This window comes from Meleagris gallopavo, chromosome 7, assembly GCF_000146605.3.
Source record: "Meleagris gallopavo isolate NT-WF06-2002-E0010 breed Aviagen turkey brand Nicholas breeding stock chromosome 7, Turkey_5.1, whole genome shotgun sequence".
NCBI lineage: Eukaryota > Metazoa > Chordata > Aves > Galliformes > Phasianidae > Meleagris > Meleagris gallopavo.
Window position 1 is genome coordinate 26493095 of NC_015017.2, and position 15547 is coordinate 26508641.

The 15547-nt window shown below is 46.9% G+C and overlaps 1 protein-coding gene and 1 long non-coding RNA gene across 3 annotated transcripts in view; one reads left to right on the forward strand and one right to left on the reverse strand.

The window, feature by feature from the left end:
- Positions 1 to 2537: 2537 nt before the first annotated feature.
- GLI2 (GLI family zinc finger 2) overlaps positions 2538 to 15547 on the forward strand; it is a 35947-nt gene continuing 22937 nt past the window's right edge. For both annotated transcript variants that reach the window (XM_010713898.3, XM_010713897.3), the window contains exons 1-3: positions 2538 to 2766; positions 4396 to 4587; positions 13472 to 13673. In XM_010713898.3, coding sequence (XP_010712200.1) covers positions 2685 to 2766; positions 4396 to 4587; positions 13472 to 13673 — 476 coding nt within the window. In that variant the 5' untranslated portion in view covers positions 2538 to 2684. The remainder of the gene's footprint in view (positions 2767 to 4395; positions 4588 to 13471; positions 13674 to 15547) is intronic.
- Positions 10409 to 15271, reverse strand: LOC109368604. The gene is made up of 3 exons (XR_002116802.2): positions 14911 to 15271; positions 11438 to 11490; positions 10409 to 10756 (listed from the first exon to the last, which is right to left on the reverse strand). It is a non-coding gene; the product is annotated as an uncharacterized LOC109368604 (long non-coding RNA).

The window sequence follows — 15547 nt, forward strand, 5'->3', positions numbered from 1 at the left end:
ATATTCTCTGGTGGAGTTGTACGTGTATCACAGCAAGACGTGATCACTGCCTGATCTCACTCAGAGCCAGGCCTGAATGAGAGCGTGATTATCGTGACACACAGGTGGGGAGATGTGGCAAGCAGAGGCTTTACGCAGAGCCGTCAGGAGGAGCTTGCTCTCCAACCTGGTCTGTAGATGCAGGGCCAGCCTCCTGTTGAAATACTGCCCGGGTCTCCAGCTGCATGTGTTTTGGGTGAATTCTTGATCTTTTTCCCAGTGTTACCTTTTTGGCCAGGGTGGAGTTTTCCTGTTCTGAGGGACTCCAGAGTTTCTGCCCAATTTAGCGCAGAGAAAATGAACAGCAAACCCTTCATATTGTTATATACATTTTAGATGTGGGCCTCACAGTTTGATCCACAGAGGCTCGAAAGGCTCATAAACCTGGTAATACATAGTTCCAAGCCTGCATCAAAGAAGTTCACAGCCCTTTTGGGAGAAGCTGTGAGTACTGATGAAAGAGGGAACTTATTGTATATGTAAGAAAACTTCTTTCATGGCTTATGTATTAAGGCAGTCTCTGTGGCCCAGGGAAGATTGGGGCTGCTTTTAATTTACATCCCCCCTCACTTATATTAAGACTTCGTCAGAATAAAAATTAGTCAGATGTTTTCTTAATGACATCATTTTTTTTTTTTAATCCTGTTTCATTTTTTCCAGATGAGGCAGTGGAGATTATTAGAAATGAATTGAAACTAAATCTGGAACAGAGACTTTGATTCACTTCTCCCTCCTCCCCGGTAGAAATAAATTGGTCGGCTCTGTGCTCGGCCGCCGTTATTAGCGGCCTTGGCAGAAAACAGCCCACAGACTGCAGCCAGGCTCTCCTGACGTCATGGTGAGAGGTGCTGAGCAACAGCTCACCTCGGCACTTTCAGAGGCCGGCGTCAGTCGCCCTGTAAATTGGGTAACAAAATACCGTAACAGCGCAGGTGGGGAAGTTATGAGATCTGAAATAGCAATGCCATCATAAATTTGTCTTCTGGTGCTGTGAAAGAAACCAGGCTAGATCCCGCTGGGGATCCAACAACCTGAAAGAAGGTTATAGCAAGGTGAAGGTCAGCCTCTTTTCTCAGGTAACAGAGACAGGACAAGAATAATGGCCTTAAGTTGAGTCAGGGGACGGTCAGGTTAAATATTAGGAAAAATTTATTCCTTGAAAGAGTGGTGAGGTATTGGCACAGGCTGCCCAGGGTGGTAGAGGAGTCACCGTCCCTGGCGCTGTATAAGAACTGTGGAGATGTGGCACTGGGTGATGTGGTCTGGAGCAGTCACAGATATGGGTTGATGGTTGGAGTGGGTCATATTATTGGTCTTTCCAGCCTTACTGATTCTATCGTTCTGTTATTCCTCTGGTGGAACCCAGGCCTTGGTGTGAGGAGCGCTCAAGTTGGCTGCACATCACTGCAACACCATTGCTGAGCTTTGCTTCACTGCCTTCTATTTCACACCAGCAAGCTATGGTGTGGAGTGCTACAGAAGAGTACTTTGAACTATAAATATTTTAAAAGACATTTAATTTACTACACATCAGCAGAAAGTGTTCAAAAAGCCACAAGGTTTACTAATTTATCAGAAAGACAGAGAAACGCACAGAAGATCAAACAAAGACAAACATGCTCGTAAACTGCTGAATAGGTCTGCAAAGCTCATATTACATTTCTGTGTGGTTTTGTTGATATGCAAGCATTATAAATAAATTACAGTGCACCTGAGCTGTTGATAAGGAGGGTGGGACCTGAGGTGCAGGTGGTGTACCTGAACTTCTCAGGCCCCAGCACCAGCCCCGTGTCTGAGTGGCTCCACTCCCAGCAGCCTGCTACTACAGCAAAGTCTAACGCAAAGCAGATGTAGCTCTTTCATTTAGCCTGCCTGCTTTGGTGTCTAGCTCAAATTCTCCATTTCTCAGGTCAAGACGTTTTTCTCCTCTCCTTGTACCCTCTGTGGTTTGTGTAAGAGGATGGAGGATGTGGCAGGAAGATATCTGTGTGCTTACTATTCCATCCTTGCCCACCCTGTGAAAACCACTCAAGTGCTAAAATGTGCTTCTGACTATCTGTTACCTGCGGATTCCCCAGCCTTTACTGACTGCTTTCTCGGGTAACACTTCGCCTAGGGAAGATCAGCATTTAGCAGTGGTGGCCCCCAGAAAGCATGCAATAAAACCTCTCCTGAACTTTTGCCCTCTGAACCGTAAGGCTGACCTGTCAAGGAGGTTTGTGCAAGCTCTGATTGACGTGAGTGGGAGGGCTATGTGCCCAGGGCTGCCGAGACAGAGCCATTCATGTGGCCAAGTAGCAGGCTGGAGGCCTTGGATGTCCCTGCGTCTTCATCCTCCCCACACAGGTGCTGGGTTGGCTCCGTGCACATAGAAGCTGCTCTAGCCCCAGATAGCCCCAGCACAAGGCACACCATGCAATGTTTAACCCCCCCCCCTCAACCTCCTTCCCCGTGAGTCCAACCAGTAGGGTTGGAGGAAGGACAGACAGCCACAGGTGATTGTATTTCTTTGTTTCCTCTCCAGGCCTCCTCCCCTGAGCGGCAGCCCCGTCATCTCCGACATCTCCCTCATCCGTCTGTCTCCTCACCCTGCTGGGCCTGGCGAATCGCCCTTCAGCCCACCGCACCCCTACGTGACGCCCCACATGGAGCACTACCTCCGCTCTGTACATGGCAGCCCAACGCTCTCCGTCATCTCTGCTGCCAGAGGGCTCAGCCCCGCTGATGGTAAGAGACCTGCCCCACCACATCCTGCCCATCCCACCATGACTGGGATGCACACATCATGCTGTTCGTACTGCAGCAATTTTGTAGGTCACCAGCACTGATGTGCAGCTCAGAGATTTACAGCTGTGAAGGCTCCACAGCTGCTCTCTGAAGTGGGAAAGCTGTCTCCTTTTCTTCTGCATTTTTTTCTTCTCTTCCTCTCCTTTAACTACACATTTGTTTTGTATCATTGCACTGAGAAAGCAGAGCGTGAGAATAGCTATTACCACTGGATCGTATTATAAATATTTTGCTTAAAGTATGTTCCTTTCTGCAGAGCTCTCTGCTCTCTTATGAGCTGCCTCACTCTGATGTCTCTACCAGGAACCTTGCTCCTCTCCAACAGGGTCACGATTGCCTAGGTGCTGCCTGGGATATCTTCCCTTGGTTTCATCTCCTGGGATGTGCAGAGCTCCAGGGCAGAGGAGAGGGCTATGCTTTTTTCCACACTCCTGAGCTGCTTTGCTGAAGCTCTCAGGAAAAGGCGAGGGTGTGTGGAGGTAGTGGTACCCACCCACTCTGGACAGACCACACCATGGTCAGTGTGGATACCAGGTTCCCTGTGTCTGGGGCCAGGGGACAAGAACGGCCGAGCAGGGAAAGGGGAAAACACAAAGCTTTTCTGGGAGAGTTCCAGGACCCCTTTTAAGAGGTTTGTTTTTAAGGACTGAGATAGGTCTTCAAATCCTAGCATCCATCAGCTCCTGAGCCACCACGGGGACAAACAAGGCACACCGGAGTGCAGCAAGGCCCTGCTTTACTGTCTGAAACTAGTAAGCCATTTTCTGTGGGTAAAAAACATTGCTACAGTAATGGGGAGATAGATGAGAAGCCTCCCTCCCTCTCCTAAAATGAGGTCATGATGTAGGGTGCTTCCTCTCCATGGCCTCACCATGATGAGTACCTGAGTTCCTTGCTGCACTGAGCTGTGAGTGCGTGTGCTCTGCACCATCCTCCCCCATCAAAGCTGGTTTTGTTATTTGCTATGAAAAAGAGGCATTGTGTTTTGGGTTTCTTTTCTTTTCCATTTTTATTTTTTTAAGGCTGCTGTAAATAAGTTAATGGGGCAAGCGGGTGGGAAGGCAGGTTTGAAAAATTACAGCTGGAAGAAAGAGAGCGTAATTGGCTTTGGCAGCCAAAATGGTTTTATGCTGCCAAACACTAAACCTAGCTCTATGCATTAGACCTTGGCTTTAATTTCCTCACACCGCTATCGGGAACTGGGTTGCATTTGTCTTTCCTCCCTAATAAGCAGGGATGTGGATGCTGACAGGGTTACTGCTGCCGACGGCCAGGCCCTCTCCCCCCTTCCCAGGGCGACGGCTGCGTCCGAACGGGAGGATTATTAAAAGAGGGAACGAGAGATTGTTTATAAATTTGCGGAAATAGAGGAATGCAGAGGCCCCAGCTTAGTTTCTTTTGTCCACAAAAAACACGCCCAAGCACACGTCACAACCACGCTGAGTGGGGCTGTGCAGAGAGGGCTGGTGAGGGTGCGGGGGGAAGGCGGCCGCCCACCTCGGTGCCGAGGTCTAACATCCTCTGGGAACCTTCTCTCCATGTTCTCCTCTTCACTCTCGGCTTCGGCAGTGGCTCATGAGCATCTGAAGGAGCGAGGCCTCTTCGGGCTGCCCCCACCGCCACCAGGAGCCAACCCAACCGACTACTACCACCAAATGACGCTGATGGCCGGCCACCCCAACCCCTACGGGGACATCCTGATGCAGAGCGGTGGAGCAGCCAGCACGGCCCACCTCCACGAGTACCTCAGCCCTGTTGATGGTGAGTAGCAAACCACGCCACCAGAATCTGGGGCATTCAGGTGGGACTGTCCTCCAGGTGGAGGTTGCTGAATGAGGTTACCCTACCCTGCTGAAACCCATAGGCGTTACACTGATTGTTGGCTTGAAACATTATCTTTTTCCATACATCTATATATAAAATATACCTAATTTAAAACAGATACGCTGCAGTGCTTTTGGAAGGGCTGCTGCACAGGCAGGAGGTAGCTGATCCAGCAGAAGGGCAACGTTGCCGTCCCCTGCCTTGGCCATGGGCAACCACTGTGTGCCCCAGGCTGTGCTCCAGCTCCCACTTCCTATCCCACCGTTTGGTCTGGCCAGTGTCTGGGCTATGGGCTGGTGATGTCCCCTTATTGCCATGTTCACCAACCTCCTCTGAGTTTGAGGCCTGTCGGGGTGGCTGTAAAACAAACCCCCCAAGGAGGAAAAGTATGTTAACAGGGAGCCATGGTGGGGAGGATTGTGTTCGTATTTCGTGGGAGAAAAAAACTGCTGGAATGCTGTATTTATACTACTATAAGTCATTAGAAACCCAGAAAGTTCTGGCTCTGCTAAATGAAGAAGTAAAATGATGTTAGGGACGGCATGCTGAGTCACCCCCAGCCTGGCCACTGCCCTGACATGATGGGTAATGTTTATGTGAAAGACTGTCTGAAGGCTTTTTTCATCTGAGATTTTTAGAGCTGCTAGAAATTTCTTTCCCTTTATGCTGTGTCTTGTAAGAACTGGGGTTGCACAGATATGGAGATTGGGGATTACTTCTGCTGCAGGAAAGAGAAGGCTCAGCTTTCAGCTCCCAGCTTCTGTCTGCTGGATTTGCGTTGTGGACCATTATAATTTTTGGAGTGGAGTTCTGCATCATTTCATTACCGCTTCAAAGTTTCTGTTGTTGAGCTTTTAAGATGAAAGACTGTGGTCTTGCTGCTTCCTAAAGTGACTGGTTTAGAATGATAAAAGCTGCTCTTGGCTGTTCAGTGATAGTGACTTTATGGATATTTCTAACTAAAAAAATCTAGTTCTCGTCACAGCTGCTGCCAAAGTTTTACCTGAATAGTCCTTTTCTGTTCCTAGACTGATTGGGAAATTGTGTCCTGGGTCGAATGGGAGAACATGTGTTCCTTGATGCCATCCTGCTTCTAACACCCAAAATATGTTCAGAGTTTCTCTTCCATGAAGCAGCTTGTCGGTAAAGCTGCTCGCTGTCTTCCATCTGAGGGGTTAATCTCTGTGGTTATAGCAGATGGGTGCAAATCGGCTCTGCCAAGTTCTCTTTGGGCCCTTGAACAAGACTCCTTCCTCCTTGCCTCCTTATTAGTCCATCTCTGACCAGCAGTGCCTTGCTGAAATGCCAGATAAACAGCCAGTAAGAGAAGCAAACACAATTGTTTTCATGCTAGCGCAGGCTCAGTACATCAAAATGCCCATCCTCTGAGTTTGCTGAAAATCCATCTTTATCCAAAGTCATCTGAGCTGCTCCCCTGAGCAGAAGACTCTCTTCCTTCCTGGCTTCTGAAAATGGCTCTAGAGTAAATCACATAACAGAGGTCTTGATTTCATGCAGCCATGCTAATAACCATGACTCTTAAGAAAGCCAGAGCTTGCCAGACATTATTTTGATCTCTCAGTAAAGCTTTGTTAATCAGTAACTGGTAAGGTTTTTCTGGACCTTCATGTGCTCTGAACGAGATGAAATCTTTCATACATCATAAGGATGCAACATGAGATATGGGAAGGCTACTTTTTAAGAATGTGAGTAGGAGCAGCAGCCCAACGTCACATTCTATACATTCAGCTTCACCCATCAGCCCAGAGAGGCTACTGCTTTGGTTTATCCTCCTTCACTGTCCCTACACGTGGTGCTGTTGCAGGTACTGGAATCACCTGTGGCCCATTGAGGCATATAAAAGCATGTTGGAAGTCAGAGGAACTTAAAATCATAAAATCATTAAGGTTGGGAAAGACCTCTAAGATCATCTAGTCCAACTATTCATCTACCACCACTAAACCACGTCCCTAAGTACCACAACTTAAATATTCTGTTTTCCATTTTAGCATTTCTTATCATCAAATCTGCATCCTGAGACATCGAGGTGCCTTACATAGGTTGGCATTTTGTTGGTGGGCTTAATGTGTTATCCCCAGTGAACTGTTCTGTCTGATTATGGAGGCTCAGTGCCAGCATGAAGAGAGAATCGTGCATTACTAAGAGAGTTAAATGAATTACTATGAAGTTCTGTCCGAAGAGCTGGAATATCCCTCTTTGTTTAGAAAGCTATTTCAAAAATTCAAATCAGTAGGGACTAAAAAGATAGTTGAACAGATAATTTAATAAGGCATCCTCTTATGGTGTTTTTCTGAGATGAGAATACGGGTAGCAAGCATAAAACCCCAGTGAGTCACTGTCTTGCAGCATCTTTCACTGAGAGAGCTGTTTTCTTCCCAGAGTCCTAGAATGTAAGAACTTCACAAAAATTATTTTACTAGTTGCTGAAATGCAGGTGGTTCCTGTTAGACCACATGCAGCACATCTGTGACAAATCTGGCACCTGCAGCAGCAAAAGAGCAGATAAGTGTATTAGAATAATAATTAAAAGAAAAGGCCTGTTCATTGTCACATCACCTGTGGAAGTCCACGATAGTGAGCATGATCCTTCCATAGACCTGAGCCCTTCATATTACTCATATCACACTTCTTGGAAAATCTCTCTTCTCACACCTGTTTTCACTGCATTAGGTGTGTAAAAAGATCAGAAAAGTAATTGGGCATCAGTGTCAGTTGCAGCCTGTTGCAACTGACCAACTGTCTGTTGATTGTTTATGTGGTGACTGAGCGAGGATACCCCAGAGTTGCATCTCTTAGCAGGTCTTTACTGTGCCACTGCATCAGTAGTTAAACCACTAAAGTAAACCAAATCTAAGCGCTATGCACCAGACTGCTTCAGTCTGCAGGCCAGTGCCAGTGAAAATTAATAACCCTCCAGTTAGCTGTCCTGTTGCATTCTGTCCATCCAAGCAGGGACTCTAAATCCAAGAACAGAACTTGAATCCAGTCTTAAATCTAGTTGTCAGAAAGCCTGCATTTTCAAATCAAATGTTAACTCCTCTCCAGTGTCACAGCATTCCTGGTGGAACACTTTTGAAACTAACTGGCAGTATCTGCTCACCAGAGCAGATCTCTTTTCTAGACATGGGTGCCATGCGGTGGATTATTCCATGTAATGGGATGGGGAAGGCACCCATGGGGCAAGAAAGTCTGAATGAAGAGCTCTCATTGTTACCTGCAAACCTTCAGGAAATGCCATTTCCTCTAACCTGACTTGATGCTTGTACTCATATAGCTCTGTACATCAGAAGATCTGTGAATATTGTACAAAGCAAAGCTGTTTCACCATTGGAGACCCCGCAGAGAAAGGAGACAATATGATCATTGCTTATTGCATTAGCTACTCCAGGAGCAAGATCTAGGTCTTTGGAATAAGGATTCTCATGGCCAGAGAGGAAAGAAGAGTTTATCTTTAAAGCCATCACTTCTGTTAGCCACAGTGTTGGAAGCGTGTTTGGGTTGTCCTTACTGATTATAGGAATGGTAAAAAAGTGTCCTGAATCCACCTTATGTCCAGGTGGCATGGCAGTCACAAATGTTTTGACTTGATAAAATCGGTTTAATTGGGAAAAGGCTTTGTTGAGCACAGGACAGCCAATGGGCCGGCAGCTGGAACAGTCATCACCTGGGATATGGGCAGACATTCAAGCAGGACTTCATTCCCCCAAGTCAAACAGTGATTCAGCCTACACTGTCTTCCGTCAGTCACTGTTGTTGGAACCTTTCTACTACAAGCAAATGATTTAATAGTCATCAGGGTAAGGAGCTGGGCTGGCAGTACAGCCAGGCCGTCACTGCAGTTAGCAGTGTGAGAGGTGGGTTTAGGACTCCCCTCCAACAGATTCACACAATGTGACTGCTCCATTCGGAGGTTTGGAGCCTCACAGTGACCTGGGAAAAGTGCCTTGTGTGGGCCAGGGGCCCAGCACACGGGATGTGCAGGCTGAGCCTTCTGCATCACAGATGCCATCCCAACCCAGCCAGCTGCCAGCTACTCGGGCAGACGGCCCGCCCTGCGGTTGCTTCCTTAACCACTCTGAGAGATCTTTTTTTTGTTGTTTTCTTTGTCCCAGCACAGAATGGAAACTTGCTGAAGTCTCAGAAAAGGTTCAGAGAATGTGAAACGATTTCCCACCCAGTTCTAGCCAGCAATCCTGTTTTCCTCCCTAGAAAAATATGTGCAGAAGAGAGAAAAAGTCCCAGAGCATCCCATAAGCAGTCTGTCTGGAGTTCTGCTGCGCTCTGGTTTCTAAAGAATTCAATTTACATATGCAAGTTGGGTCATCTAAACAGTTACCTTGTGGATTGGGAGTAGAAGAATGCAGCCTTGTCTTTCAGCGAGGATTTGAGGGAAGCATTAGTATTCCTTGAACTGTGAAGCTGATCAGGCCCTGGGGAGGGCAGAAAGGAGGGTCCCAGGACAGCATCTGGTGCCAGAACAAATGTCCAGCATCTGCTGCAGTCTGAGTGAGACGTGTGCTGCTGCTGCCCAAGGGGAGAGGGGAATAAGGAACTGGCTGTGCACCGAGCATTAGTCTCTTCTTGCTGTTACCTGTTGATGAAAGGACCGTCCGTGGATTTACTCTCATTATGGGAGGAGGGGGTATTCCTGAATTCTTTGGGCTTGGTGCAGGGAAGCGGTGGCCATGATTGTGTTTTAGCAAGGAATTGGTGAACATTTGCAGCCCATGTGCTTTGTGGGCTCAGCTTCTTGGAAGGAAGTTTCCCCAGTGTCCTTCTCTGATCAAGACCACGTGCTGCTGTAGTGTCCTTTGGATGGCCCACAGCCATGATGAATGTTCCCACCACAGGCTGCCCCTCGTGAAAATGTGAGGTGTGCCCTATGTCACTGGCCCCCTGTGGGTAAATCAAAATTTGGGAAGAAAATCAGTTTCTGACTAATTTGTGGATGTGATAATTCACAGACCCAGTACCAAGTATGGGCTGTGGCCCATAACTTCTTTCTGAGCCTTGGTGAAGAAAATTGGCATTCAGGGGAAAGCGACTGAAGGTTAAAAGGTCTCTGAGATAGAGAGGCACGGAGAAGTTTGTTTTAAAAGTGGAAATTCAGGCAGATTAATGAACTTTTAAATCATTCCTTATTTTTGTTTCAACTTCTGAAACAAAGCTTCTGAACAAACCTTCTTTCAGAACAGCAGCAGCCAAATTCACATTTTTGTTTGTTTGCTTCAAGAGTGGTGAAGGGGTGCTCTGACCACCCTGGTGCTGAATACTCTGAGGCACTCTGTCTCCATCTCTCTGAAAAATGGATCCCTCTTCATCTCCTTCTCAGGGCATTCACTGCTGGAAAAGTTTTGTGCAGTTTTTCCTTTGAAACATCACTGGATCTCAGGCAATATAGGATTTTGCTCATGTATTCAAATGACTGTCAGTCAGCTCGCTTTGAGCACCTTGTCTATGTTGCAGCTCCCCTAATGTTTGTCTTTGCTGCTGCCTGTTTCCACTTGATGTTCATGTTTCATGTCCTCAGATCAGGGGATTAGGCCACTTTTATTAAGAATGATCTTAGTGCTGTTAATCTGCTTTTGAGTAATAATTGTGGAAAGATTCCCCCTTCTTAACACGGTCATGAGTGCTTCCTTGTGTGGTTCAGTTCCTTTTACATTTCAAGATGCTTCCCTTCTTGAGTGCTGCTATTGAGAGGAGACGATTGTTCATCTGTAGCACAATTTTAGGTCACAGCTTTCTCTGAAAACTTGCAAGATCTCAGAGGTTTTTGTGTAAAGCATGAACCCAACCTACTGGATCTACTGTCAAACATTCTGTATAGCCCAACAGTACTTGCAGGAGCTAAATGAGAGCAGACACTAATGCAGTGGATATTACTGGTTTGGGGCAGGAGAAGTCCCAGGCCAGCTTGCCAATCTGACAGCTTTCAGCAGAGCTTTACACAGGGAAAGAAGGACTTGCCTGTGCGCAGCCAGGAGGGTGCCCAAGCTGGTTGCACCAGTGAAAGCAGGGCTTCTGTTGGATGTCAGGACTTCTTCCCTCTGCAAATTAATGGTGACCAATGGCTGAACCGGCACTGTGGACATAAATCATTGGAAAGAGCAGCGAGAAATGAGTACAAGGCTTTTCTTTCTATTTAGTAATTTATCAAGGGAAGTGGCACATTAATAAACAGATCTCCCTTGAGGTGTGGGAGTAACAGAGATAAATATGACTGTCAAATCTGGCCTGCTTCCTTCTGTTAGAGAAGGAGAAGACTGTGGGAATGCAAATGCAGAAAGCAATAACTATATCTGGAAAGATGCATATTATTTGTAGGACAGAAACATTGACAACTCAGCCAAGATGGAGCCCCATTGTATTTGGTAGATGCAACACATAGGAAATAAAACACAAACCCTATCTAAAGGAGTTCATCTGAATGTATGGCATTGGGAAATAGGGATGCAGAAAGAAGAAGCAACTTGCTTAAGGCGATGTAGTTGGGAAGGGCTGGGAACAGCACGCAGGTCGTCCAGGGTATGTAATGAATGAGGATGCCTTATTGCCAGGAAAATAAATTAATGAGTTATCATCAGTGATAGTAAATGCATTATTATGTTGTGGACAGAATACTGTTTTCACCTTTACAACTTGGACCCTTGTGGTTGTTGTTCTGGGTCCCTGCCAGAGCCCACATTTCATGAACTAAGTGTGAAATTTGGGTATTTTCCAATCCCAATTCCAAAGTCTTTACAAAGGAACTTTGTTTACTCACTTTGGTCTTGCTTCCATAGCACCTTGGCACAGCGGCGTCTGCTTTTCCAGCTCCTGAGGGAAGCACCACTTACTGTGTAAGAATGGGGCACGACAGGGCTGGCCACAAGCATTCAGAAAGTTTGAGTCTGTTCCCACCAGATCGTGGGACAGCCTTAACAGTCAGGAGGTGATGTTATAGATTACCGTGTGCTCTTTGTGTTTGCTACCTGGTCCTTGAATTGAGTTTCCAAGCTTCTTCCCCACCCCATGGGGCTGCAAAGCTGCAGTGAAGAAATCGCAGCCGGCAACTCTTGAAGCTTCCCAGGTGTAGGACAGAAGTCACAAGAGTACTTGGTTCAGCTTAACCTTATATTTCCAGAGTAACCTCATGCAAATCACTTACTGTGTGCAGAGAGGGACATTATGAGTAGCAGGGGAGTAGTGGCACTAAACCCTATGAACATCAAAGTATCTGGGCACAGCAAGGATGGAGCCACTTGGGTAAATGAGTGACACACTCATTCCAGGTTCCAGGAGATTGAAGCCCATCCACTGGTCTCAGGAAAATGTTGACAAAAACTTTTGAAGCCAATACAAATCAAGGAACACCTTGTTCTTACTGCCAGGTTGTATTTTACCACCTTGTACGTCCCATTCATCCCTCTCATACCAGCACTTGTCTGCAAGGCAGAAAATTTGTGCTCCTGCAAAGTGCCAGCTTTGTATTTGGTGAGATGCAACTGAAATCTATCCCTCCAACTGTCTAAAGAAAGATAGCTTGCATTGCCTGTCTGGGCAAGTTACTGCTTCCTTCACAGCCTTTTATAGGATGTAGCCACAGCAAGCCTGAATGGCAGCTTCCCAGGAGACTACTGCTGGAAAAAACAGGTAGTAATACAGCACTGTGCTCACTTGGGTGGATGATGGGGATTACCACTGGACCCTGTAGCGTATTTCACCCTTAAAAATCATTTTTAAATAATAGCAACTCTTGGAAGCTGCTCTCCTTGCTTTGGAGGGACAAGCCCATCCAGGCAGGGCTGAGGCTTGGCCAGGCATTGAAACCCATACCTAGTTATCAGGATCTGCTGTGATGTTGCCCAGCCCCGGCTCATATCTACACCACCCTGTGACTTGCAGGTCGTTTAGTCTTGGGCAGAGCTTCCTCAGAATAAAGTCAATTGTTCCAGTTAGCAATACCGAAACGTTGGGGGAGGCCAAATTAATACAGTAGTAACTCACTGTGTGTTGCAGATCCACAAACAGGACTGGCAGGGTTGGAAGTGACTTCATGCCTGAATGATTGACAATTGCTAATAGGGTCCAGGCCCTGGCAGATCCCCTTGGAAGAGGAGAGCTTGAACTTTTGTGCCTGAGCTGCCAAATTGGTTTTCTTAAAACTCCTAATTTACTTTTCAGGCTCCCAGAGTCTCTCACCCTGCTTTAATTGGTTGGTCAGCATTGTGCTCACTTTCATTCCTGCTCCCTCTGCGCACCGTTGCACGCACCATGTCCAAGGGCTGCCTTGGTTCTGATGTGGTTCTGCTGGCCTCTACTCTTCACTGAGTCAGTGGGGTGGCTGTGCTCATAGAAATCCTACGGGGCCTTTTCCCTTTTAATTTCAAGTTAATTTAGTGCCAGTGAAAAACGATGACTGACAGGCTTCTGTTTACCCTCTGAGGAGGGCACAGCATACCGTGCTGCCTGCCCTGGGTCACTCATCACTGAGCAGAGGGGAAGCTTCAGCTGCTGCCTGCTCTGCTTCTTATACATCCCACAGCAGTCCCAAGCCAGCAGGTCTCAGCTCCTGCTCGTTGCCCTTCCTAAGCACCCCTCCGTCCCCAGCACACTGATGACCACACCACCTGGCTGAGCTGGCCATTTGCATCTCCAAGTGATGGTGAGAGTGCACTGGGAGGTCCCCCCACACCTCCTGAAGCCCATCCTCAGCCACCAGGCACCTTCCCCTCACCTGGCCGCAGGAAGGAGCAGCCTTCTGGTTTTGGCTGACAAAGTCTATGCTTCATTCGCCCCTCCTCTCTCTTTCCTGCAGTGTCCCGGTTTTCAAGCCCACGGGTGACTCCGAGATTAAGCCGAAAACGAGCCCTGTCTATTTCCCCACTGTCTGATGCCAGCATTGATCTGCAGACGATGATCAGGACCTCCCCAAACTCTCTTGTGGCATATATTAACAACTCCAGAAGCAGCTCAGCGGCAAGTGGCTCCTACGGCCATTTATCTGCCGGGACAATAAGGTAATGCTTTGGGGGCAGAGCTGTCTAACTGTGTAACCACCCTAAAAGAACGAGGGGTGTCCTCTAACAAGGGAGATTCATTGTGCCCTTCCAGTACTTGAAGAGAGCTTATAAACAGGAGGGGGACTGACTTTTTCACAGTGTAAAAGTGATAGAGTGGAAGGAATGGCTTTAAACTAGAGGGGAGATTTAGGTTAGATGTCAGGAAGAAATTCTTTGCTCAGAAGGCATTGAGGTACTGGAGGAGTCTGCCCCATCTCTGGAGGTGCTCAAGACCAGATGGGATGGGCCCTGGGCAGCCTGAGCTGGTGTGGGGCAACCAGCCCACAGCAGGGGGTTGGCACTGGGCAGATGTTAAGATCCCTTCCAACCCAAACCATTCCATGATTCTGCGAAATCCTCCGTTTGAAGAAACTGCCCCCAAAGTATTCTTGAAATTATTGGCCCACATTGTTAAACAAATATTGTCTGGGTGGATTTAAGAGCCTGATTCCAAAACATATCTGAAAAAAAAATCTAAGCCCTTGAGTAAAGTTTTGCTCAAATCTTAATTAAAAAGCACTTACGCTAGGCAGCTTACCGTTGTCAATTCCTGCTGTGATTGCTTAACCCAAGTTTCACAATGTTGTTATTCTTTTTATTACTTAACTGTTAAATATGTTAGTTCTAATTAACATTGTTGTTGCAAAGCAAGGTTTTATAAAGATCCTGTGCTTTTAAACTTGTAGGGGAACACTGCCATTAGTAACTGTTACATTAATTTTATCAGTTACTTTATCTGACTATCAGTTAGAAATTGTAGAATGTAACATACTGCTAGCTTAAAAAAACAGTGGTAGTCATTTTTGGACTTTGCTATAACACAACAGTGCTGTGCAGCAACCTGCCATCACACCTCATTTACTGCAGCACGCTTTTGACTCCTAGAGCTCTATAACACTGCAGTGATTTTTACCCATTATTCTTCTGGTCAAGTTGTCATTAACTAGTTTGGAAGAGAAATACTAATTATGTGATCACCAGCAATGCATATTTTCTCTAAAAACAAAACTGGAAATGAAGTCTGTTGCTAAGTCTGTTGCTAATTATGACTCTATTCCCTGAGGACTTGCACCATGGACAGTTTTAGTAACATGAGAAAAAGTACCATGAGGGGTAAGGACTCAGGGCAGCTATGTTTTAAAGGTGCCAAATAATTGATTTGGGGCTGAGAGTCTACGGTTTGTGCATCCCTCACCTGGAGTAAAAGGAGCAGAGGATACTCACTGCACCTCCTGTGTTCCTCCATCTCTATCAACAGAATCGTAGAATCATAGAACTGTTTGAGTTGGAGGGACCTTTAAAGGTCATCTGATCCAACTCCCTGCAATGAACAAGAACACCTACAGTTCAATCAGGGAATGTCTCCAAGGACAGGGCATCCACCGCAGATGCATCCCTGGGGTATGAAACCCTTGTTTCCAGAAGCAGAGCTTCATTTTTAATGCCTCTGCCTGCTGCACCTTGGCTCCAGCCTGTTGCCTTCAGCTAGCCCCAGGGAGTTGGTGGGGTTTCTGATCACTGCTGACCTAGATTGGGACTGAACCAGTGACCTACATATGAAGGGTGACATACTTCAGCAATCCCCTGAGCCAGCATGTCCCTCACCTGAGTGCAAAGTAAACTACATGTTTTGGACTATGCTAAATGGCTTGCGATTCACCCTGGCTGTGATCTCTGCCAGGTGAACCAGGTGATGCTGGGGTTTCACAGCCCAGGCAGCTTAACCCTGAGCTTGCAAGCCTGCAGAATAGAGTTGGGAAAAGCTGGGGGATGTGGGGCTGTGAAGCCAGATGTGTTCTGAGCTTCCTGCCAAAGGCTTTGGCTGTTTTTAA